Raw genomic sequence first — 23,817 nt, forward strand, 5'->3', positions numbered from 1 at the left:
CTGTACAGTTGTACTGTGTATTTCTTCATTCATCCACACCCACCTTCAAGAACCCAATCCACACCCCTGTACGCATCTCGATTGACACCTGGCTTGGGCCCGCCATTGTATCTTACCAATTGCGCGCTGTTCCCAGTTTTCTTGACTTTTTTTGCTTGGCCTAATCTGTTTCTGTCTTGCATTTTTTTTCTACTTTCTTTTGGCCATTCTCGCTAACTGGATGCTCTTTCGCGTGACGGTAGCTGCACCTGTCCAGAGCTCCCATTTCCCAATCCGACTCCTTATTTATCTATTCCCACCGCCTCGTTTCGATCCCCCTCCCTCACTCCCCTGGAGACTCTTCTTTTCCTTTCTCCCTTTTCCCTTTTTGGTCCCTTTTATTTTGGTTCCTTTTATTTTTGTTCCTTTTATTTTTGTTCCTATCCCGCCTGCCCCCTCGTTCTTGGCATCAGATCGTGGAGCATCGACAACAACAGACTTCGACGAACATCGCCATTGCACGGCATTGTTATCGCCAAATACGACGTAGCCTCTGCATAGCTACGTGAGCCCTGCTCCTTACGTTATCACACTCTCACTTTTGTTTGCGTCCGGGCAGCGTTCTGGATTCGTCACAGCCATGAGCGACTCCAGCGGCACGCCGCAGTCATCGTCGCTGCAGGGTAAGGCTCTTCTTCCTTTGCCGAGCCATTCCAGATTTGAGATTACAGCCTCGTCTGGACTGGGACAACACTTGCTGACCAGAGCTTCGTTATACAGGCCTTTACCTGACCATTGGTCCTGTGGCCGTAGTTTCGGCCATTTACTTCATCATCTTCTTGGTGCTCCGTCGTAGCCAGCCTCGCTGGTATGCGCCGCGTACCTATCTTGGCTCTCTCAAAGAGGAGTATGTTCTTGCTATCACAACACCTTCACAGCAACGGCGTGACAGCTGTGGCCGTTGCCTCTATCCTGGGGACTTACTAACAAACCTCACTCCTTTCACAGAGAGCGCACTCCCAAACTCCCCAATGGCTTCGTGAACTGGTTTCGGAATTACTTCCACCTGCCTGATGTGTACGCCCTGCAGCATCAGTCCCTGGATGCGTACCTGTTCCTCCGTTTCCTGCGCATGACGGTCATCGTCACCTTCGTGGGCTGCCTCATCACCTGGCCCATCCTCTTCCCCGTCAACGCCACCGGCGGCGGCGGCCAGAAGCAGCTGGACATTCTGTCCTACTCCAATGTCGACAGCAGCACGTTCAAGAAGCGCTACCGCTACTTTGCGCACCTCTTTGTCTCTTGGGTCTACTACATTTTCATCATGTACTTGATCTTCCGCGAATTCGTCTTCTACATCAACCTGCGCCAGGCCTTCCTGCTCAGCCCCGTCTACTCGCAGCGCATGTCCTCCCGCACCGTGCTGTTCACCTGTGTGCCCGAGGCTCTCTGTGACGAGCGCCGCGTGCGCAAGGTGTTCGGCGCCCACGTGCGCAACGTCTGGATCAACCGCGACACCAAGGAGCTCGACGAGCATGTCAAGGACCGCGATAAGGCGGCTTTCCGCCTCGAGAAGGCCGAGGTCAAGCTCATCAAGGCCGCCAACAAGGAGCGCCAGAAGGCCCTCAAGAAAGGCAACGCCCCCGAGATTAAGGACAACGTGGCTGCTGCGCCCGGTGAGGGCGAGTCGGGCAGTGTTGCTGCCCGCTGGCTCGCGCGCAAGAAGCGCCCTACCCACCGCACCGGTCTCCTGGGCCTGATTGGCAAGAAGGTCGACTCCATTGACTACTGCCGGTCCGAAATTCAGCGCCTTTCGCCCCTGATTGTCCGTGAGCAGGCCGCGTACCACGCTGGCACGCCCAAGCCTGCCTCTGCCATTTTTGTTGAGTTTGACAACCAGGCCGCTGCCGAAAACGCCTACCAGTCCCTGGCCCACCACGAGGGCCTGCACATGGCGCGCTTCATCGGCATCACGCCCTCGGACGTCATCTGGTCTTCGCTCAACCTCCCCTGGTGGCAGTTGGTTATCCGTCGTTATGCCGTTCTTGCCTTCATTGCGGCGCTCATTATCTTCTGGGCTATCCCTGTCGCTGTCGTCGGTGTGATCAGCAACGTCAACTACCTCGAGACCATCTCGTTCCTCACTTGGCTGAAGAAGGTGCCCCAGGTCATCATGGGCTTCATCACCGGTCTTTTGCCCTCGGTCGCTCTGTCCATTCTCATGTCGCTCGTGCCCGTCGTCATGCGTCTGTGCGCCCGTCTGGCTGGCGAGCCCTCCACCGCCCGCGTCGAGCTGTTTACCCAAAACGCCTACTTTGCCTTCCAGGTTGTCCAGGTGTTCCTCGTCACGACGGTCGCCTCGTCCGCCTCGGCCGTTGGCAAGCAGATTGCCAGCAACCCGGGCTCCGTCACCAGCCTGCTGGCCACCAACCTGCCCAAGGCGTCCAACTTCTACATGTCGTACTTCATCGTCCAGGGCCTGACAGTCGCTGCTGGTGTCATCTCGCAGGTCGTGGGCTTCTTCATCTTCCACCTCATGTACAAGTACCTCACGGGCACTCCTCGCGGCATGTACCAGAAGTGGGCCAGCCTCAGCACCATCTCGTGGGGCAGCACTCTCCCGGTCTACACCAACATCGCTGTCATTGCCATCACGTACTCGGCCATTGCGCCCCTGGTGCTCGGCTGGGCGTGCTTGGGCATGGCCTTCTTCTACTTCGCCTACCGCTACAACGTCCTGTTCGTCACGGACACGCAGATTGACACGCGCGGTCTCATCTACCCGCGTGCCCTGAAGCAGCTCATGACGGGTGTCTACCTGTCGGAGATTTGCATGATTGGTCTTTTCGGTGCTTCCGTTGCCCCGATCCAGCTCGCTCTGCAGGTTGTTTTCCTGGTGTTCACTGTGCTCTTCCACATCAGCTTGGTGTCGGCCCTCGACCCTCTTCTGTACAACATGCCCCAGAGCCTGTTGGCCGAGGAGGAGGCCCGCCGCATTGGCGATGTTGAGCGCGTGCCTGCTGGCGGTGTTGCTCCTGTTGGCGTTACTGGCAACGGCCCTATCCCGGCCGAGATTGCTCCCGCCGGTGCCTCGGGCGCGGGCGTGAATGTCGCTCAGAACCGCCCTGCGGAGAGCAACACCGTGGTGAGCCCGGCATCGACTCAGGGTGGCGCAGAATACGAGAAATATGGTGACGCTGGGGCTCCTATCGGTGTTAAGGGTGCCAACGGTGCCAATGTTGCCAACGGTGCCAACGCGGATGTTGGCGCCCATGGCCACACGGGTGCTCTTACTGGGCCTCCTCCCAAGGGCAACATTCTTCTCCGTTTCCTCAAGCCTTGGGTGTTTTCCAACTACGAGTCCATGCGCGAGCTGGTTCCGGACCACGCAAACAATGTGAACTTTGGGAACATGTACACCCCAGAGGTTGAGCGGAATGCCTACGTTCCGCCGTCGGTGGGCAGCGAGCCCCCGTTGCTTTGGATTCCCGAGGATCCTGCCGGTGTCTCGAAGCAGGAGATTGCCCACACGCAGCCCTACATCAATATCACGGATGCTGGCGTCACTTTGTCTGAGAAGGGCAAGATTGAATGGGACCAGGACAACATGCAACCTCCCATCTACACTGAGCGCGTCCTCTACTAAGCACAGCACCAAGTTGCTCTAGTGACGGTCTTGTCATTGGTGTATATTTGGATACGGCACGTCTCCCGCAACAAACACTTTTTTAATTCTCTTTTCTTATTATTCCCTGTTGTCTTAATTTCTGGCTTTCTTTTCCTTTCTCGTTTTGTTTACTTTATTTGGCTACATTGGACCGGTGAAAACGCACGGAATCTTTGTGCCAGGGCGATACCAAAAACAATAAAACATACATCATTAGTCTGGATCGTGCGAGGTGGTGTCGCTGAGATGGGCCTGCACTTTGGGAGGCAGGCGTGGAGTTGGACTGCGTTGACTTTAGGTTAAAGGAACGCCGAAAGATATCCCGGGAGCGTGTAGTTTTGCTTGTTATTGTTTAATAAAAGGACTTTCAATGACATGCAGTCTATATGGGTATAAGTGACAGAGTATGGGGTACAGTAGGGACGGCTCATAATGGATGCTCAACACCCAAACAAACGGCCGTGGCATACTCGCCGTCGTGGCTGATGCTGATGCGGGCCTCTTGCTCGACGATGCCGTCGTCCGTTTCCAGAGAGTAGACACGGACATATGCCAACGGTGGCCCACTGTTGGCATTCCGCCGCCGCACGACATCGTCGCCGGTTGCGATCGCGTCGCCTGTTCTGCTGATGCCGCCCGTTTGCTGTGACGCTGGCCGTCGTGCAATCCGCACGTCCTGCAGCGTCAGCCCCGGCAGGTGTGGATGCGCCTTGATGGCAGCCTCTTTGGCCGCAAACCGGCTGGCCAAGTACTGCGCCGCCCGCCACAGCGGCGAGGTCTCGACGGAGGTCTCGGCGGTCTCGGCGGTCTCAGAAACAAGGTCTGAAACGGACGCACCCCTCGCCAGCAAGGCCACCGCAGTGTGCGCGGACATCGTAGTCGACGCCTGCGACGGTGACGGTGATGGTGGTGTACGTGGTGACCCTAGGGCATCCACTTCGCTTGGTGTTAACACACGCCGGATGAAGCGGGATGCTGTCGTCTGTGTTGGCGGTGGCGACGACGACGGCGACGATATAGACGACGACAAAGGCGACGCGGGCCGGGCCTTCTTCAGAATGGCATAGACTCGAGCGACGTGGCAAATGTCGGTGCCGACGTGCAGCTGTGGTACGCCAAACGGCAGCACACGGGACGCTGTCCGGGCAGTGGCCGTCGGACACATTGCGTGGGTTGTTGTATATGAGCCTTGTGCTGGAGATAAAGCAGGTGTGAGAGTGAATGCATTGAAAGTGAGGTTGAAAATGAGAACGACGAATTGGGACGATTAGGTAAGCCTTACTGGGGTAGCTACCCAGCGATCTGCAGCGGGACGTAAATGGCAGGATTTAGCGCAACACAAGACCTTACCAAAACAGCCATTTACAAGTTCACTTACTTGTATTTTCCGGTGTCTTGACACAACAACATGCTTTCCTGACATTGTGGGTTTTATTTATGCAACTCCATACTATATAGACACATTTCAAATGTTACCAAATTGCCGAATTATGAATGAAAAGCAGGCGAAATAGGAAAAAAAGACGTAGACAATCTGATGGGTTTTTTCCAGTCATGAACCAAGGGGATGAATCAATACGGCCAGGAGGCGCGGTGAGGCCTTGGCTATGCAATTGTTGTAAAGTGTTATGAGATGTTGTGAGATATCGTGACGAGAGTTCAAATACGGGTGAAAGGGTTCGCGATAATTGTAACTGTTTTTTATTGTTACTTTGTGGTGCTTCGTCGTGACGTGACGATTTTGTCCATGGATGGGTACAGTGCGGACGATGGATCCTTGTCTTTTTGGTGTCCCATGAAAAAGCTGCGTAGCAGACAAACGGTATGGTTTCTCGGCTTGGTTTCCGTCTGTTTGGAGGCATGTTTACTGCGGCTCGTCAAGCAGAGGAGCACGCTCCGAGTCGCGCGGGATGACCAGCGCAGACTGCTGTCTGCCGGTCCACACAGGCAATGCCACGGCGACCGTCGCGAGGAACAAGACGCTCATGACGATAAAGGCAAAGATCCACTGAAGCGCAATGAACTGGCGCAGGAACTGGCCTGCGCCCAGCGCGGCGGCCAGGATGGACAGCGCAAAGCCCATGGAGTAGTCGGCGTAGACCATGATGTAGAAGAGACCGTACGCCAGGATGGCCCACACAAACACGTTGGCCAGGATGCGCATCGCCAGGCTGTGGGCATGCGGCACCATGATGGCGCCGTTCCAGTAGATGGCGACAAACGTCCAGGCCAGCGGGCCGGCAACGGTCGGCGTGTGGACGAGGCCGCGCGGGTGCGACGCCGACGGGTGGCGGAAGTACAAGCTGGTGAGGTTGACAAAATTGAGCAGCAGCACAACCTCGGCCCAGAAGAAGTGGCCACTGACAAAGAGCAGCACAAAGACGGCGTGGAAGACGTTGTTGACGATGAAATGCGAACCAACGGCAACGGCGGCATTGACGCGCTCGGACTGGTGGGCTGACGCAAAGAGGTGGCCCAGGTAGCCGGCCTGGGAGACGAAGAGGCTGACAAAATAGACGTAGACGATGACCATGTTGAGCGAGAAGGCCGACGGATGCAGATGGTTTTGCCGGGCGATGCGATGGGCGTTGTGGCCCCAGCCATGCGGCGAGCGGACGGAATAGTAGACGGAGACGGCGACGGAGAGGGCCCAGGAGGCGAGCGTCAGCACACGGTAGGTGGCGAGCTCGCTGCGGGTGCGGCTCTCCCGCCGGGAGAAGGGGTTGAGGCGGTCCATGATGGCGGTTGTGAAGCGGTGCCAAAAACAGATATGTTGACGATGGTTGGTGATGAATGCGAACGAGGAAAGACCAAAGAAGCAATTGTGTTCAATGGAGAAAGAATTCAGTTCGAAAGCGAGGAAGGAGCCAGGAGATGTGGTCGTGGCACTTGTAAGGAAGGAGCAGACGAAATAGGAAGGCAAGCAAGGAGATACTCGTAAGCTATGACGGCAACGGAGGCAGGCACGGCTGGGATCAAACGCGGGGAAAAAGCAGGCAGCTGGAGTGAGGGCGGGTGACTGCCAAAAGCGCCGATCCGCAAGCTGAAGTGACCAGTGGCAGGCGAGAATGGGCAAGAGCAAGCTTCAAAGGGGCGAAATACTCCGGCTATAACTGTGGGAAGTAGAGGATGGCGACTCTGGACGGCGAGACGTGTTGTCTCACGTCGTTTTGTGATCTGGACATTCCTCTTTCGTCCAATCGACCAGCATCGGAGAGTTTACAGACTCGATTGGAATCGTCTACACAGTATGCAACGGCCAATTTCAACGGCCGAAAACGAATGACAGCAAGTCTTTGCAAGCATCGCACACCGACAAACAGAATGGCATCCAAGTGGCAGAACAATCACGGAGAGAATGTTCCCGTCGGCCCAAAATCGATGACGACGCCATGGAACAAAACGGGGTAGCGTTGTAGTCGCAGAGCGGCTGGGCTCGGCCTTTGTTTCGCGGGCATCGCTAAAGCAGCCCCACACTAGCTCTCACAACATGCGAATTAGATGGCTGTTGTCATCGAGCCAGTGGCCTGGAATCGCGGCGGGCATTCTCCCTCCTGGCCTAGGCGGTGCTTTTATACCAATTATTTTAACACGTCGGCACGGTTGTGGTTATGATCGGATAGTCGCTTGACGGTTTTTTCAAGCTTCGTTTCCGTTTCTAATATTCTCTGACCCGAGTTGTTGTATCGCAATTCCATTGTGCCATGTTCCAGTTGCTGGCCTTGAAAGTAAACGAGGAAGAAAAGAGTAAAAGAGGAAGGATTACAACAGTACGTACAGACGAGTTGGGTATTGTCTCGAAAACAGAGACGGCACAGAAGTACAGAACGAAGCTACCAAACAACGGAAATGAACGGACAAGAAAAGAACACAAGAACGGCCCAAATAATAAAGAGACGAGACACCTGCACCCAGTCTTATCCCTCTTTTGTACGCCTGCCCTCCTTTCAATAAACAAAAAATGCAAATGGTTTGCAAAACACGATATATCCACTCTCCCGATGCGCAGTATGGAGTCGGCACAAGCCAGGTCGTTTACCTTACTTCTGCATCTTCCGAGGCGACTTGGTCGGCGAGCGCGGTAGCTTTGTCGGTGAGCGCGGCCGCATTGTGGGCGATGCTGGTGGTAGCGTGCCAGACGACGTAGCCGGTCGGGACGAATTCGAATTCGACGCCACCGACAGGCCTGCCGAGCTCGGCCGCGACGACGACAACGTGGCACCGCCGCTGCCTCCGCCAAAGAAGGGGATCGCAGACGTGGCCGTGAACACGGGCAGGTCGGCGCGCTTCATGGGCGACGGCGTCGCTGCCACTGTCCCAGGCGTGTTGACTTCGTTGGGAGGCAGCCATTGGAGGGGCGCTGCCGTAGCCGACAGCGACGGTACGCGGGGTGGCTGGGGTGTGCCGTCGGGCTGGTAGGGAATGAAGACGGCCGGTGCCGGCGCAGGTAGAGAAACACCAGGGAAGCTGGCCATTGGGTCGCCGCCAAGACCGCCCTCCGTGCTCGGCGTCAGCAGCGGCGAGTGGTCGTCGGAGCCGGCAATGGAGGAGCCGGCCATTGCCGTATCCACGGAGAGGGGTGGGCCTTCCAGATCAACCGCCTCCGTCAGGCGCAGTGCCGGGGCGGCACCAATGGTCTGGGCGAGCGGCGTGCTAGGCGGCGCTGCCGTCGATGCTGACGCCGTGTCGGCGACCTTTCTGTGCAGCGGCGTTGCGGCCGCCGCGGCCGGCAAGTCGGCCGAGGACTCGCGGGAAGAAACGGTTTGTGACGTTGTCTGCGAAGACGAGGCCTGTTTGTCTGTCTCTGCTGCACCTCGCTTCGCCTTCTCCCGTGCTTCCTTTTGCGCCGTCGTCACAACATTGATCTTGATCTTGCGCATACCGCTCGTCAGCTTGTCGATTTCATCGTTGGCCGGTGCCGTGGACGTGGTTGTGGTGGTATTGGTGCTACTGGTGCTCGTCTTGCGGCTGTAAGCCGGCTTTGCTGTTGTCGATGCGGCCGCCTTCTTGCGTGGCGTCTTTCCTGTCGCGGTGGTCGTCCGTGCTTTCCGTACAGAGAGTGGGGCACCGCTCATGGACGAGTCGGGCTGTGTAGCCGTTGTGCTACTGCCGTGGGCGGTGGTGGGGCGGGTTGACACAGACGTCGGTGCCGTAGACACATCAGGTACGGCGGGCACGGGAGGAAGATCAAAGTCGTCCTTGGGGAGGCCGGTTGAGGCCGCGCTAAGGCGCCGACCGGTCGTCTTGAGCCTACCACCACGAGCACTTGTAGAAGTCACGGGCGTAGCAGTAGCTGAGGCCGCGTCACCAATCGTCCTGCGACGGTTCTTGCGGGCCAGCTCAGGGTCTTCTTCTTTGATTACGGTTGACGTCGAGGTTGAGGCTGTGGAGGCCACAGACGAGCCGAACGGCTTGACCTGCTTGCGCTCCCGCATCGACACGCGCGTGGGCCCGCTAGGCGTCGCTGGAGTCGAGTAGGACGCGGCAGCGGGCACAGCGACGTCAATGGTGCCTAGCTGGATCTGGCGGTCCCGGCGCGCGCGCGTCGCCTCGGCTGAGAGGTCCTCGATGGTACAGCTTGTAGTGGTGCACTCGCCAGTAGGTATCAGTAGCTTGCTGAGCTCATGCATGGCCGTGGTCCAAGGCACTTCTGGAGGTGGTGGGGGTGGCGGTGAGGGCGGGCGTGACGAGGGCGAAGAGGCCAGACCACCGCCAGCGCCGTAGGAAGAGGACAGGCCGGACATGCTGCGCCGCAGCTTAGGGGTGTGGACGACGACCTTGGCCTGGGACGAGGCGGTGGGTGACGAGTAGGTGGTGGCCGGGTGCGTTGGCCGGTCGGGCTTGGGTTCTGGCGGCGGTGGTGGCGGCGCAATGGCGGCTTCGATCAGGTCGAGCTCAGCAGAGGCCCACCATGTAGGGTCGTATGGTGCACCAGATAGTCGGACATCCGCCTCCTTTTCATTCCCGTTGATGGACAGAGCTCCAAGACGGCTGCCCATCTCGTATCCCAGGCCAGACTGGAAGGCCTCGTCGCGCGTGGTGATGGGATCCGAGCCGGCCAGACCGCTCATGTGGCCTAGGACACCGGAGAAGAGTGCGCGGTCGCTGTAGCCGCCCTCCAGGACACTGACGACGCGGCCAGCACACTCGTCGTTGGCAATCTGGACAACGTCACGGGTGAAACGGGCGTAAAACTCGGTGGGTACGTTAACCTTGTGGCGCTGCATGCTGGACGTCTCCCATTCGCTGGCGTCGAAGCCGGCCGAAATGAAGATGGCACTTCGATCGCTACTGCCTTCGCCACGCTGCACGGCTTGGTTGCGGAAAAAGGCACGCAGTTTGTGGAGCAGGGCGGTGTACTTGTCGGCGTAGAGTGCCCAGAAGGCGGCCTCGGACTTCCAGGGCTCGAGGTGGATGTTCCAGACCGTCTGACCATGGGCATTTTCAATGCACAGACTGGCGTTCCGCACCTTGTCGTCATCGCCCGATTCACAGGGGAACGAGTTGATGTCGTGCAGACTGAAGTAGCCAATGGACGTCTTTTTCCATGCGGCCGCGTTCTTGGTGGCCGAGGCACTGCGGGCGTTGTGCTGCCAAGCAATGGCCTGGGAACCGTCGCCGTGGTGCAGGTCGATATCCACAATGGCAGCGTGGGTCAGGCCGTGAGAAAGGATGGCGTGCATGATGCCGACGTGGACATTGTTGATCCAGCAGAAGCCCGAGGGCCAGTCGGCCGAGCAATGGTGGCCCGGCGGACGGATGGCGACGAAAGCGCGGCGGTTCTGCGAGGCTGGATCAAATACCGTGTCGACAGCCTCGCACACACCGCCCAAGGCGCCCTCCAAAGCCTGCAGCGACTCAGAACACAGATACAGGTCACCCTCGTGTAAGCGGGCGGGTGCGGCGTGGTGGTGCGGCGGGCCCCGATCCATGTCTGGGCGCTGCAGTTCTTTGCCGTTGAGGGCGAGTTTGGCCTCGGCGGCATCGCACATGATCTTGAGCTCCTCCATCCACTTGGTGCCATGGACATTGGTGACGGCGGGCGACTGCAGGGGCAGAGCACGGGTGGTCTTGTGGATGCGGAAGGGCACGGCCGATGCGGGAATCGAGGAGGGGTCGAGCCGGGGGTGAGGCATGTAGTCGGCGTCGGCATGGCGGCCGCCGAGACGCACGTAGGCCGCGGACACGCCGACGGCACAGGCCTGAATGCGCTCGGGGCGCTCGACAATGGTGCTGAGGTTGGCGCGGGAGGTGCGCGGGCGTGCAAAGCGGTGGCCGTAGCAAGCATCGTGCAGGATGACGACGGTGTGCGAGCTGTGGTGCAGATCATCGTCGGGGCTGCGGTGGCGGGCCAGTTCGGCCTGGAAGTGGCTGCGGGCGATGTCGGCAGCGGTGGGCGGCGGTGGGCGGGGTGGTCGCTGGCGCTGCTGCTCTTCGCGGAGCGTCTCGAAGCCGTGGCCACTGCTGAGCAAGGGCGACCGAAGCGGCGTTCCGGGCGAGGGGGATTTGAGGTTGGAGGCGCTCGTGCGCCGCGCGAGGCTCTTGCCGGGACTGCTGCCGTTGATGTTGCTGCCACTGTGGAGCGAGTTCAAGGAGGCCTTTCGCAGCAGGCCAGGCGTGCCGGCGCGCGAATCACGGCCGTTGGGCAGCGGACTGCGCGGCGTGGTGCTGTGGCGGCGGTTGCCAGCGACACTCGGAGAGCGCGGGCTGCCGGAAGGTGGACCATTGGTAGAGGAGGTGGCGCGCGACAAGGGCGACGGCGACTTGGACTTTACAGGTGTGCCGGTGGAGAGGGACAGCTGTCGAAGGGATTGAGAGAGAGGCTCGTTGGCGTTGTTGGCGTCGTTGGCGTGGTTGTTCGTATTGAGGCTATTCGGGGGATTGTTGGTGATGTTGTTGCCGGTGGCATTTGTGCCGGCTGCGCCACCGAATGTAGTCGACTGCCGGCGCTGCGGCGTCGCCTGGACCGAGGACATGGTGGGTAACCGTCGTGGTACGCCGCGTGTCGCGTACTATCGGTCGTTGCGTGTGGATATAAACTGCCTCTGCAGCCAAGTGGATGTCGACGTCACGATGCAGTGGAAAGGGGGCATTCGACCGTTGTCCATGCGCGATGGCTTTAGTGTGCAGCCGACAGACAGAACGACGTCAGATAATACCGGACCAGTTGTTTGCTCGACCGTTTGGCGTTGTTTGTTGTGGCGAAAACAAAATGAGCGCGGGCACCAAACAGAAGACGGCTCGCCTGACGGACATCAACCAAATAAAAATAATAAAAATTAGTTTGCGAAAAGGGGTGACGCACCCCGAAAGGGAAGAAAACAACTACGTCAAGAGCGACCTGGCCACCCACACACGCGCCTTCCCTAGATCGACGCGTCTACAGCCTTCTTGGCGCTGGCGCTGTATTGTCACGTGGCAGTATTGGCCTTCAGGGACTGTTTGCGTATACAACCGCTGTACACTGCCCGTACAAAGGAAGGAACAGCTGTTGTTGGCACCCCACCGAACTGAGAACAGAGGGCAAGAGCAACACCTGGCGAGTCATGCATGATGCTCGATATTGAAGAGAAAGTGATTGTGGAATGTGAAGCACGAGGAGGGGCTTTTGCATTCCGGGGGCGATCTGTGAGGGGCGACATGAACAATAATAGACAAAAGGACGCGAAATATGCGCCAAAAAGCATAAATGGCATTCCACGGGAAGGCCTTGCGTACCACGAGAGAGGTGGATGAACTGAGGCAATGCTCGAAGAAAGGTAGGAGGACTCGGAGGGTTTACAAGCCCAATGGAGGAAGAACTTTGCAACTTTTGATAAAAAAGCCTTGGCCATATCGACCTGCGTCAAGACAGCCTAACGAGTGTTGTGCAACACTGCATCCTACGACGTACTGCTGGGAGCCAATGTGACGCTGTGAGTTCCAAGTTGAGGACGAACTTAGTTGCGGCACGTACATACGTGCTTTTTTGGTCCCAGCTTTACTGAGTACGCCGTTTGCTGCTGTGCGAAGTGCTTGAGCCTCAAAAAGTTCCTACAAGACGACCGATGTACGAATTATGCAGTATATTGAACGACAGAAGTTTAAAAGACGGCAGCAAGCAAGCCAATACCCGGGAAACTCGAATAATTATCGTCAATAATACGGAGTATGTCGTACATCTGCTCAACCTAGCTCGAAAATGGAGTAGATGAGTCGATCGGAACATGAGCAGTGGCGAAGTAAGTATTGTCGTGCAGAGTGGAGTGTGAAGAAAAGCCACTGCATTAGCGGTAGCTTCGGCTGGAGGAGTGTGGCAGCAAACTCATGCATCGTGCTAGAGGCAGGCTCTGTTCGACATGTATTCTGACAAGAATATTTCGTACAGATTCAAGTGTCAGCAACAATTGTGAGGTGGATCGATTAACAAGATACAAAGTTAGAAATAAAAGGAAAGACACAAAAGAAACCACAGATTGTTCAATGCAAGGGCTTCGGGCAAGGGCAAAGCAATAGATTGGTTTGTCGATGAAAAGGGCCTGAGTCACATGGTGGTGGCGGCGGCTGAAATATTGGACTACAAACGACAGACCAGGCGTCTTCTCTCGATCACCAGTGGTTGCTCCCAAGGTAGTTAGAATAGCTCAGGCCGAGATCCTGAGTCGCGTTTAATCCTTGGCCGCGCCTGATCCGTCTTGCCCAGCCGGCTTGACGCAGCCAAGACCACGAGAGCCTCAAAAGTCTCTGGGTCTGAGAGCCAGTTGGATCGAGACTCGGAGATCGTCGCTTGGCTTTTGACAAAAGCGAAAGGTTGACGACAAGCTGCTTTTACAGATCATGAACATTTCCTTCCATCTTCTTCTTGGGCACATGATGATTGCAAATAGCTTCTGTTCGAGCTTCATCGACGAGTCGCGAGAATAATGGAGAGCAGGTGCTTCTTACCTCTTTTACGGAGAAAAATTCAATATTCCGCTTGCCGAACCATTCTCATCAAGGAAGAAACAAAACCCAAGTGAATCTCACGAATAAGGAGACTAGAAAAAATTGTCAGCACGGACAAGGATCGTAAGATTGCAGGCAGGGGCCGGAAGAAAAACAGAAAACAATGAGGGGGCAGGCAAACAAAAACAGAGAAACAAAAGGACCGCCTCGAGCCGTCGCCGGCGCCAACTGTCAACCCTCCACTGGACACACCCTTTGCTGCCACGCTTCTCCACCATCGACCCTGGGGCTGGCCCGAGTCGGGCTAGCCTGGCTGCAGGACCTGAAGAAGCTTTCCGATTTTAGGTTGGACGGAAACGAAACATGGCCGATCGCTCCGCAGTAACAGCTGCCAAAGATAGGCCAAAAGCAAGGCTCGGTTCCATGGTCCTTTCCTCTCTTACGTCGCTAACACCGCCGGCCTGGCCTAGCCATGCGGCGGTTGGGCAAGGTGGATGCGTGGTTTTATTGATTTCTGGATGGGGATGTGGTAGGGGGGGAGCTGATTGGAAGCAGCCTTCTTTAAAACGAAGCAGACACCCAGTGTCGTTGATCTCTGTATTTCGTATTTTTGCTTGTTTTCCCTGTTCTCGCGATAGTCGTCCAGCGTGCTCCTTCCAGGTTTGTGTTGTGGCCTCGTACCGATCGTGCCTTCCTTCCACCAACGTCTGCAAGAACGCACCTTCCCACAGTGTCGCCAGCTCAACATGTCTCGCCTCGTCCTCCTTGCCGGCGCAGCCTCCCTGGCTGCTGCGTACGAATTTGCCATCCCGGCCAACCTCCTGGCGGGTGGCCATGCGTTCGCCGCCATCGACCCCAACTACCAGGCTTGCGGGACGGTCGGCGACGTCGTCTCGTACTGCGCGTCCAACCTGCCGGGCAATGCCGCCGTGACCGACAGCGCCTCATGCTACTGCTGCAACTACGCGACGTTCCTGGCGCCGGTCTACAGCAGCTGTGAGGACTACATTTTGTCCTCGGCGCCCGGCTACACGGAGGACTATTCAGGTACGCTGGCTCTCTCTGTCTTTTTCTCTCTTTCTCTCCTTCATCGACGTCGCTAACAACCTCAAGTCGCTAGCATCGCCCAGTCACTGTGCTTGGCCGTGAGCAAAGAGGGCTTCCGCTGCGGGGGCGTGGCCGCGACGACGACGCACCCCAGCACCGCTACCCGGACCGGCAGCGGCAACACCTTCCCGTCGTCCACGAGCTCGTTTTCGGGCGTCGTCCAGACCTTTGGCGGCAGCGCGACGGCCCAGCCGCCGGCCTGCACGTCCTTTGCGTCCCTGTTCGAGTCCTGCGACTCCAAGATCCGCGGCTTCCAGACCATGGACGACGCCCAGGCCGCCAGCTGCCTGTGCTACATCAACGGCAAGTTCACGACGGCCCTCGACGACTACATTAGCGAGTGCGGCGACTGGGCCAAGACGGCCGACCCGGCGGAGTACGAGTCCTACGTTGCCGTCGAGTCGTTTTGCGAGCTGTTCCAGGGCGGCAGCAGCAGCAACAGCGGCGCCAGCGCCACGGGTGGTGACGCGGCCACGTTTGGCGGTGCCGGCGGTTCGAGCGGCTCGGCGTCCAGTTCCACGCCCAACCCCAACAGCAACTCGTCGCCCACCACGACCAAGGCGCAGCATACTGTGACGGTGACGCCGACGCCGACGGCGGCCAAGAACGCGGCTGCCGGGCCGGTGCAGGCGGTGCAAGCGGGCAGCGGTCTGGCGGCCTGGCTGGCCGTTGTGTTGCCGTTTGTCTTGTAGGCCATTGTAAAGTGCAGGGGTGAAGGGCGAAAGGGAGTGATCTAATGTCGAACAACCGAGCGATACCATAATTGAAACAATTAACTCTATTTTTGACATACGACGTGATTCATGTCCATGTTTTCGCAAAGGTCTACCCAAACGCCAAGCCATGCCGTGGTATTTTTGGTGCAAATGCAGCCACATTCCGCACATTTTGTCTTTTGACTCTTTCCCCGATTTAGTCTCGCAGATTCAAGTTCACGCCCGCCAACGTGTCCACGGCCCAGTCTGGGTAGTCGCCCGGTCCGTTGGGGTACAGATCGGCAAAGAACTCCCGCACGCGCGCGGGGAAGCGGTCTTGGAGAATGGCCTCGCGCAGACTGGCCATCAGCGCCAGCTGGTACCACACATTGTGCATCGTCAGCAGGTGCGCGGCCACCGTCTCCTTGGATGCGTTGTGGTGCACAAACGCGCGCGTAATGGCCGGACGGGGCCGGCTGGCCTGTTCGCCATTGGTGGCCCCATTCTCGGGCACACTGCCCCCGCTTCCATCTCTGTTCGCCGCGCCCTCGGCGGTGGCCGGCCGACAGCACGGACACCCACAGCCGTCCTCGATAGGGCCAAAGTCTGTGGCATAGCGCTGGTGCTTGATGTTCAGCACGCCGTGCCGCGTGATGGCATTGCCGAACCGCGCCGTCCGTGTCGGCCAGACGCAGTCGAACATGTCCGCGCCGAGCGCCACGCTGACCACCAAGTCCTCGGGGTAGCCGATGCCCATGACGTAGCGCGGCTTGAGCGGCGGCAGCAGCTCCGTCACGGCCGCCACCACGCGGCAGTAGTCCGCCTTGGCCTCGCCGCCCGACAGGCCGCCAATGGCAATGCCGGGCGTGTCGCGTGCCAGCATGGCGCGCGTGCAGGTGCGGCGCATGGCCACGTCGAGGCCGCCCTGGATGATGCAGAAGAGGTTTTGGCGCTCGGGGATGCGGTGCGCCGCGATGCAGCGGTCCAGCCAGCGCACGCTGCGCTCCATGGCGGCCTGCATGCGCTCGGCGTCGGGCGACGTGGTCACCAGCACGTCGTCCAGCTGCATGGCAATGTCGGAGCCGATGCTGTTCTGGAGGGCAATCGAGTACTCGGGCGTCAGCAGCATCGGCTGGCCGTCGTGCGGCGACAGGAAGCGCACTCCCTCTTCCGTAATGGTGGCCAGCTGCAGCAGGGACACCATCTGGAAGCCTCCGCTGTCGGTCAGCAGGTTGTGCTGCCAGCCCTGGAATGCGTGCGCGCCGCCGACGGCATCCAGGACCGCCTGGCCCGGCTTGAGGCCCAGGTGGTAGGTGTTGTTCAGGCAGAGGCGGCAGGACGTGTCGGCGAGCTGGGCGGGCGTCAGGCCCTTGAGCGAAGCCTGCGTGGCGACGGGCATGAAGACGGGCAGTTGGACGGGGCCATGAGGCAGCGTGAGGATGGAGGCACGGGCCCGCGTGGTCGAGCAGCGGGCCAGCAGCTCAAAGGTGAGCGCGCCGTGGGTGGCCGAGGCAGGCAGAGCCGGGAGAGTCGACGAGATGGTTGATGAGGCTGCAGAGGCTGTAGAGGCGGCAGAGACGGCAGAGACGGCTGCAGCCTTGGCTGACGGGGTGGACGCCATCCTGAGGGCCGCCAGCATGGCCGTGAGGGGCGGATGGAGTGGACGAGGGCAGATTCGAGGCAGTTCTCGGTTGGCGGCGTAGTACGGAGCCCTGTCGGCTTGCTTCTGTAGTGGCCGCTGCTTGCCTGTTGGTGATTTTCTTTACCTTTTTTTTTTTTTTTTTTTCTTTTTTTTGCTACTCTCTGCCACCAGGACATCGGGACAACCCCGCAGAACAAGGCTAGCGCCGGCCTGAGCCTGTGGCCGCTGTCGACCCCGAAAACTTCTAAGCCTTAGAGGCTTTTCAGTACCTGTCAGCTGTAACGCTCCCCCCAAAATCCTTCCAGAACAAGTGAGGGCAACATCCTGCACGAAATGGGTCTAGCAAAAAGCACCTGATTTTCCACTTTTTTTCAGCGCGCTACGGCGGTCGCAAAATAAAGCTCAAAAGGCCTGTTCAGGCGGTCGTTTAAAATCCATCGCGGCTGGAAAGCTGTGGTCGGCTATTATGACACATCCTCTTTTCTTCTTTTTTTCAACCTTTTGCACCCTGGTCCCCGTTGGCACCCAAAAAGTCATACGATTTTGGTCCAGGGTTGCACTGATCCCAAGGCAGCTTTCCAAAAGAGGCAACTATGGTTGTGAGCAAAGAGTGGGAAAGGGGTAAAGGAACCGTGAACCGGGGAAGAAAATGAAAAACGAAATAAAGAAAAATGAGGTAAAGGTATGACCGGAATGCAACCTTTGCGGCCTCAACAGGTCTTTCGCTATGCTTTCCTCTTGTCGTTTCTCATCCAGGTATATCCATTTGGATGGGATGAATGATGAGACTAACTGCGCTGCGTACTGAGTCTTTGAGTCTGTCCTTTTATGCTCGATTTTTCGATTTCCTTGTCTTTTTTTCTTCTTCTTTTCTCTCTTTCTTTCTTATTTATGCCGATTTCTTTCCTCTCTCAACCCCTATAAACCACTTACATAGGTGGCTGATACTCCGTTCGCATAGCCCCATGTAATACTCTTGTTCATGCCTTCCCATCCCCAATGCCATCCATATCTTTTATTTCCTTCTCATTCTTATATCTATTTACTGACCACCCTCCACCTGCACCCCTCTTCGTACTTAATCCCCATTCACCCTACCCTATATTACACCATCACCCGCTTGCGGACGTGCACTTTATCTGCACTCTACGTGCCGCAAGGTCTTGGCCGTGACCTAGATCACTCCTTTTCTTCTTTCCCCACCGACTTCAGTCTCGTTATTTTGCGCTTCATAGTCACTGCAGCGTTCTCATCCCGGATGCATTTCGTAGACTTCAAGAACCCGTGTCTGGCAGCACCATCATCCATAATTCGTATGGTACCAGACGTAGAGTCTGCCTCCGCTGTGCGGAACCGACCGGAGGACTCCCCGATGCCCAGCTCGTCGGGCTCTTGGCTGCAGTTTTGTTTTAGTCGTGGTCTGGCCAAGTCGAATAAGTCAAGTCACTTAATGCTATTATTTATTGGCGTCCGTCGTAGGTTGGGGTGGATGGAGGCTAGGCGCCAGGACCAACAAAGCAATTCGCCTCGGCGAACCAGACGTCATTTGCTTTGCACTTTTTTTTAGCTATGTTATTTCTACTTTGTTCTTTCATTTCCTTTCGTCTTGCCTCGTTACGGACGTATTTTGTCAATACTTTAAACAATTGACCGTTTTCTTACCGTTTCTTTCTTTTTTGGATTTCTCTTTCGTTACGTATCCTTATATTCTTTTCTCCTCGTACACCGTCTACTCACCTTTGCAGCTGATCTGACTCCGTTCATTACATCACCACCTCGGTCTTGACCACCACCAACGACGCCGAATGCTCTCCAAGTACGGACGCAAGCACCATAAAATACCCATTCCCAGTCTCCAAACTTTTATGCTGTAATTTTCACTTCGCCCTCTGTCGGATTACTCTTCCTCTCCGGTTTCGCGACCACATAATGCATCTACCACCTCACTGAATGGCATCTTCTACCACATTAGCCATGCACTCCTTCAAGAGATTCTCCGACTTGCCGGCTGAGCTCCGTGTCAGCATCTGGCGCCTCAGTCGCCAACCCCGTGTCGTCGAGGTCTGGTATGATGCCGACGCCGACTGCTGTCACACCACAGCACGCCCGCCCGCTTTGCTGCACGTCAACCGCGAGGCCCGTGCCGAGGCCCTGCACCAGGACTGGTATCGCCGTGCCTTTCGCACGAGCTCCCACCCCCGGGACCACTACATCTATTTCTCGCCCACCTTTGACGTCCTCTACCTGCCACGACATGGCCTCATGGGCTACGACGACACCGCCCGTGATTTCACTCTCCACGTCCGTGACACCGCCGAGCACGTGCGGGCGCTGGCCATTGATCATGTGCGCACCGATACCATCCGGCCCTGGGAGCCGTATAACAAGCTGATGCTCCTGCTCAGCTTCCCGCATGTGCAAGAGGCAATGCTGGTTGTAGGCTCGCCGCCTTCACAATCCCCAGTTGGGCGATTGCATGACCGGAAGACCCTGCGTCGCCGTTCTTACGAGTCGATCGAAAGCAGTTCCTCGTCATCTTCTTCTTCCTCCTCCTCTTCTTCATGTTTACCAGCGCCGTCTCCCTCATCAGTATCAACACCCTCAAAAGGTGACGTCGTGCTGGTCGACCCCCAGGGCGATACCTCGGCGATCATGGAGGTCATCAACAACGTCATCGAGTCGTTTTCGCGTGAAATCGAGGCCGTGGCCGCCGTGTCGGACCACAGCATTGGCATCGACAACAGCAGTAACAGCAGTACATCCCCGCTTCCAAAAGACGACAGCTGCAGCCCCGGTCGCACACTGCCACATCTTCCTTGTCTCATCCCCAAAGCCATTGCCTACCATCGCCAGCAGCGACACCGACGCCGGCATAAGCACCGTCCAGCCATATGTGCGTGAGGAGGGTAGGAAATCGTGTCTCTAGCATTGTCGAAGTTGAAGCGAAATAATGTAGGCGTGTGAATATGTATACCAAAAAGAGAGGAGAATAATGAGTGGGAACCGATTCAAGGGGGAAAGAAAGAGAAACCATGCTGAAAATAAAGTCCATTGGGAAGACGGCGTACACGGGTTGACAGAGCATTCTTTCCTAGCAGAAATCAAGCGTGCATACGGTCCATTTTGGTCTTGTTTTGTTGTTAATCTGGACATCCCGAACCACATTTCAGAGCATGTTGCAAACTGTCCACCATTGCGACCATGTATTTGCGGACATGCCTCTCATCTCTACCATCTTTATTTTGTATCATGGACTGTTGAAGTGGACCCATTTACCCAATCTCTGATTGGACGGAACCTGCACACCAATGAAATACACTCAATTCCCTGTTGGCCCACTTTATGCTTCAGGTGTGTTTTTCGTCTCGCCATTTTTTGTAGCTGCCTCCAAAAAGCTTCACGTCGTCGAACAGGCTTGGCTGCCTTGCACTGACTACACCGTCCTCGTCCCTGCACAGACGACGGCAGATCTTCTCTCCGACTCCCACATACCCTGCTGCAATGGCTTCAAAAACATTGTCGCCAGGCGCTGCGCTGCTGCGCACCTCTCGCCTTTTCTCCTTACCAGTCAAGCCGGTTCCACAAGCACCAAGCGATGTCTCCGATGTCCAAACCCAGAACTCTGACAGAGCCACCAAGCCGTTCCCAACCTTACCGGCCATCCAGAGTCCCCGATCGTCGCGCAAACGGGGTGATTGGGGCCTGAAGCGGCGCATGCCGGACTTGGCCATAAAGTTTCGTTCAATTCGCGTCTACGAGCACGACACTATCGAGGGCATCACCGACTATGCCCACGCCCACGACCACACCACCACGCTCCGCAAATGGCAGAGTCTCAACATGCCTCTGACCTCCCAAACAGACGCTGAGCAGAGACAGCACATTGCCGGCAAGTCTGTTTTCGACGAGGACGCCGACGTCATCGCCATCGACCCGTCCAAGCGCCACACCCCCGAGGACAAGCGCTGGAAGTTTGAGGGCCCGTGGTTGGCCGGCATCACCGAAGGTGATTTCCAGGCCTACCTCAAGAAGAAGGTCCGCACGCGCCGCCCCGAGTTCCGCGAGTTTCTGCGCACCCAGCTGGCTGCCGACAAGAACGCCACAGCCGCTGCCGACGCCATGGACCGTGGCGGCGCTGATGCGGCCCAGACTCTCACCGCCGCCGACATCACCGACGAGCAGCTGACCGAATACCTGCGCGTGCTGCGCCACGACCGCCCACTGCTATACCGCCTGGTGGGCAAATTCTTGGACCTGGCACCAGTCGAGCCCACGGACAAGATTTACCAGAACCTGGCTCGCTCCACAGCGAGCTTGAGCGGCGGCTTCCTCTCGCCACTGACCGGTCTCGGCGACCTGGCCAGCAGCGCGTCGTCGTCCACGCCCTCACCCACGAACGGTCCCGCGGGCAACCCTTGGGCTCGGGACGGCCCTCCCATGTCGCACCCCTCGGCGGGCCTGACCTACCTGCGCACCGCCGCCTTCCTCGACAACCACCCAGTCTACGGCCCGCAAAAGTTCCACCCGCCGGTGCAGTCTCGCGTTATCCAGCCGCGCACCGCCTCTAGCAACCGGACCGCCAAGCTGGGTGTTGCTGGTATCGTGACCAACAGTCCCTTCAGCGAGGCCGCCTACTCCAACACCCGCCACAACCCCACCTATAGCAGCAACCGCGCCATCCCCGGCCTGAGCGTCATCGACCCGTCCGTCTACGGCGGCTTCAAGATCCCCGTGCATGTGGCTGCCGCCAAGGTCAACTCCCAGGGCCGTATCATGGTCCAGCTTGCCGAGGCAGACCCCGAGGCGACGCTTGTCCGGGACGAGCTCGAGGGCAAGGAGATCATCTATGGCCAGCCCTCGCGTCTGGAGTCTACACGTGCCGACTCCCAGCCACGGTCTGTGTCCGGCCGCTTTATCCTGGGCCGCCCCGTTCGCCCGATGGGCCTGAAAAATGCCGACTCTGCGATCAGCAGCGCCGAGAGCTACGGTCTGAGCTAGGAGAAGCGAGAGGAGGCATGTCTGTGTGTATATATCCTATGGGGGGTAAGAGGATGGAAACCTACGTCTCTCATGTACTACTACCAAATGATACGAAGAAGTAGAGCGTTTTTATTCAATTCAAAATTCATTCCAATCCCTGTGTGTAAGGTTCCATCCAAATGAAAACAAGACGCGGCATTAAGCTCCTGCTCCATACAACGCAACCTCGAATATAGTCACGTGCAGAGACAGGTGCAGATTTTGGCATCAACATTGACTCGTGCTTTAACCCACTTTTAGAATCACGTGCAGACCCACTTCCGTACCCTAACATCCTTTTTCCCTCCCCCACCAGAAATTTTCGACACTAAGGGCTCAGTAAACTGCGTGGAGCCCGCCCAAAAAATTGTTCCAACTGTCTGCATCTGCTTTTGGCTGCTCGTTTTGGCTCTTCCCACCTTCAACCTCGACTTCTTTCTCTCAACCACCACCGCCACCGACAACCACCTCCCCCTCTTCTCACCACACACAAACCGCCAACATGGGTCGCGTTCGCACCAAGACCGTCAAGAAGTCCGCCAAGGTCATCATTGAGCGGTACTACCCCAAGCTGACTCTGGACTTCGAGACCAACAAGCGCGTCTGCGATGAGATTGCCATCATTGCCTCGAAGCGCCTGCGCAACAAGATCGCCGGCTACACGACGCATCTGATGAAGCGCATTCAGCGTGGCCCTGTCCGCGGTATCTCCTTCAAGCTGCAGGAGGAGGAGCGCGAGCGCAAGGACCAGTACGTCCCCGAGGTCTCGGCTCTCGACTTTGCCCAGAACTCCGAGAGCGGCCAGCTGGACGTCGACACCGAGACCAAGGACCTGCTGAAGCACCTCGGCGTAAGTTCACACCCATATCTCAATAGGACTGTATGCTTTGGTTCACCGTCTAACAACCACAGTTCGATGCCATCCCCGTCAACGTCATCCCCGTCACCCAGGTGCAGACCGCCGAGCGCGGTGGCCGCCGCTTCGGTGATCGCCCCCCTCGCCGCGACTAAGCGGTGGGCGGTAGCGTGGTGGTGCCGAAGATCACACGACGACAAAATATAAATTTACAATACCAAAAATTTCAAAAATCTGGCGTCCTCGGATTTTTTTCTGTCTCTTTTATATTTATGAAATGGCCCGACTCCGACATCTGCCCCCTCCTCTACTTGACCCTCAGCGCTCCCTGTCCTCTTTCTTTCGTCGACATGTGTGCAGCAAAACCGTTTCTTTGGGACGCCGCCGGTGAGAGTCAGGAGGGGAAGCAAGCGCCAAAAGCACGCAAGTATCGGGAATACCGGGATCTGTTATGAACTGGAAGCGCAGATGGAAAGTACGGACCGCTTTGACGAAGCCAGACGCCTGGCCGTCAAAACACACACACAAAAAAAATAAGAAACATGTTGCACAACCCCCAAGGTGTCGCGGAAAGTCATACTGGCACTTTGCTCCAGATAGGCTTTTGTCTTGCTTGATCGCCAATTCTCATTTCCCTCTCCTAGATGCTTGTGCTGTCGTTGTGCTGCCAGACTGTGTTTGACCACGTATAGTCGTGACTCGTTTATTTGTCGCTGTATAATTGTAGTTGTCCCTGTAGACAACGTAATCGTTACAGCCAATCTTTGACCAGAGACACTCGTAATATCAAGGTCGAATAGAACGCGCACGTTTTAAAGTCAGAAGCAGATATGAGTATGATAACATTTGATTTTGGACTGTCTTTCGACAGTATAATGCGGGTATCTATCTATTTGGTCCTTGTATGATTCAACCCAAACTCCGTATA

The 23,817-nt window shown here is 57.1% G+C and overlaps 9 protein-coding genes across 9 annotated transcripts; 5 read left to right on the forward strand and 4 right to left on the reverse strand.

The window, feature by feature from the left end:
* Positions 1-619: 619 nt before the first annotated feature.
* Positions 620-3,625, forward strand: SPSK_04914 (uncharacterized protein; the record flags this gene model as incomplete). The annotated part of the gene is made up of 3 exons (XM_016731674.1): positions 620-662; positions 760-886; positions 988-3,625. 3 exons carry the CDS (start codon positions 620-622, stop codon positions 3,623-3,625), a joined length of 2,808 nt encoding a protein of 935 aa, XP_016582837.1.
* Positions 3,626-4,073: 448 nt separating this feature from the next.
* Positions 4,074-4,811, reverse strand: SPSK_05551 (uncharacterized protein; the record flags this gene model as incomplete). The annotated part of the gene is made up of 1 exon (XM_016732294.1): positions 4,074-4,811. The coding sequence occupies one exon, from the start codon at positions 4,809-4,811 to the stop codon at positions 4,074-4,076; it is 738 nt and encodes a 245-aa protein (XP_016582838.1).
* Positions 4,812-5,510: 699 nt separating this feature from the next.
* On the reverse strand, positions 5,511-6,383 carry SPSK_05498 (uncharacterized protein; the record flags this gene model as incomplete). The annotated part of the gene is made up of 1 exon (XM_016732243.1): positions 5,511-6,383. One exon carries the CDS (start codon positions 6,381-6,383, stop codon positions 5,511-5,513), a length of 873 nt encoding a protein of 290 aa, XP_016582839.1.
* A 1,303-nt stretch (positions 6,384-7,686) lies between these two features.
* Positions 7,687-11,622, reverse strand: SPSK_04833 (histone deacetylase HOS3; the record flags this gene model as incomplete). Its single annotated transcript, XM_016731596.1, has 1 exon — positions 7,687-11,622. One exon carries the CDS (start codon positions 11,620-11,622, stop codon positions 7,687-7,689), a length of 3,936 nt encoding a protein of 1,311 aa, XP_016582840.1.
* Positions 11,623-14,316: 2,694 nt separating this feature from the next.
* SPSK_05409 (uncharacterized protein) lies at positions 14,317-15,369 on the forward strand (the record flags this gene model as incomplete). Its single annotated transcript, XM_016732157.1, has 2 exons — positions 14,317-14,617; positions 14,684-15,369. The coding sequence occupies 2 exons, from the start codon at positions 14,317-14,319 to the stop codon at positions 15,367-15,369; spliced, it is 987 nt and encodes a 328-aa protein (XP_016582841.1).
* Positions 15,370-15,589: 220 nt separating this feature from the next.
* Positions 15,590-17,011, reverse strand: SPSK_05274 (queuine tRNA-ribosyltransferase; the record flags this gene model as incomplete). The annotated part of the gene is made up of 1 exon (XM_016732024.1): positions 15,590-17,011. The coding sequence occupies one exon, from the start codon at positions 17,009-17,011 to the stop codon at positions 15,590-15,592; it is 1,422 nt and encodes a 473-aa protein (XP_016582842.1).
* Positions 17,012-18,988: 1,977 nt separating this feature from the next.
* On the forward strand, positions 18,989-19,915 carry SPSK_05466 (uncharacterized protein; the record flags this gene model as incomplete). The annotated part of the gene is made up of 1 exon (XM_016732212.1): positions 18,989-19,915. One exon carries the CDS (start codon positions 18,989-18,991, stop codon positions 19,913-19,915), a length of 927 nt encoding a protein of 308 aa, XP_016582843.1.
* Positions 19,916-20,515: 600 nt separating this feature from the next.
* Positions 20,516-22,012, forward strand: SPSK_05247 (uncharacterized protein; the record flags this gene model as incomplete). The annotated part of the gene is made up of 1 exon (XM_016731997.1): positions 20,516-22,012. The coding sequence occupies one exon, from the start codon at positions 20,516-20,518 to the stop codon at positions 22,010-22,012; it is 1,497 nt and encodes a 498-aa protein (XP_016582844.1).
* Positions 22,013-22,535: 523 nt separating this feature from the next.
* On the forward strand, positions 22,536-23,044 carry SPSK_05625 (small subunit ribosomal protein S17e; the record flags this gene model as incomplete). The annotated part of the gene is made up of 2 exons (XM_016732367.1): positions 22,536-22,883; positions 22,946-23,044. The coding sequence occupies 2 exons, from the start codon at positions 22,536-22,538 to the stop codon at positions 23,042-23,044; spliced, it is 447 nt and encodes a 148-aa protein (XP_016582845.1).
* Between the last annotated feature and the right edge of the window lie 773 nt (positions 23,045-23,817).

The sequence above is a fragment of the Sporothrix schenckii genome (genome assembly GCF_000961545.1).
Source record: "Sporothrix schenckii 1099-18 chromosome Unknown Cont49, whole genome shotgun sequence".
NCBI lineage: Eukaryota > Fungi > Ascomycota > Sordariomycetes > Ophiostomatales > Ophiostomataceae > Sporothrix > Sporothrix schenckii.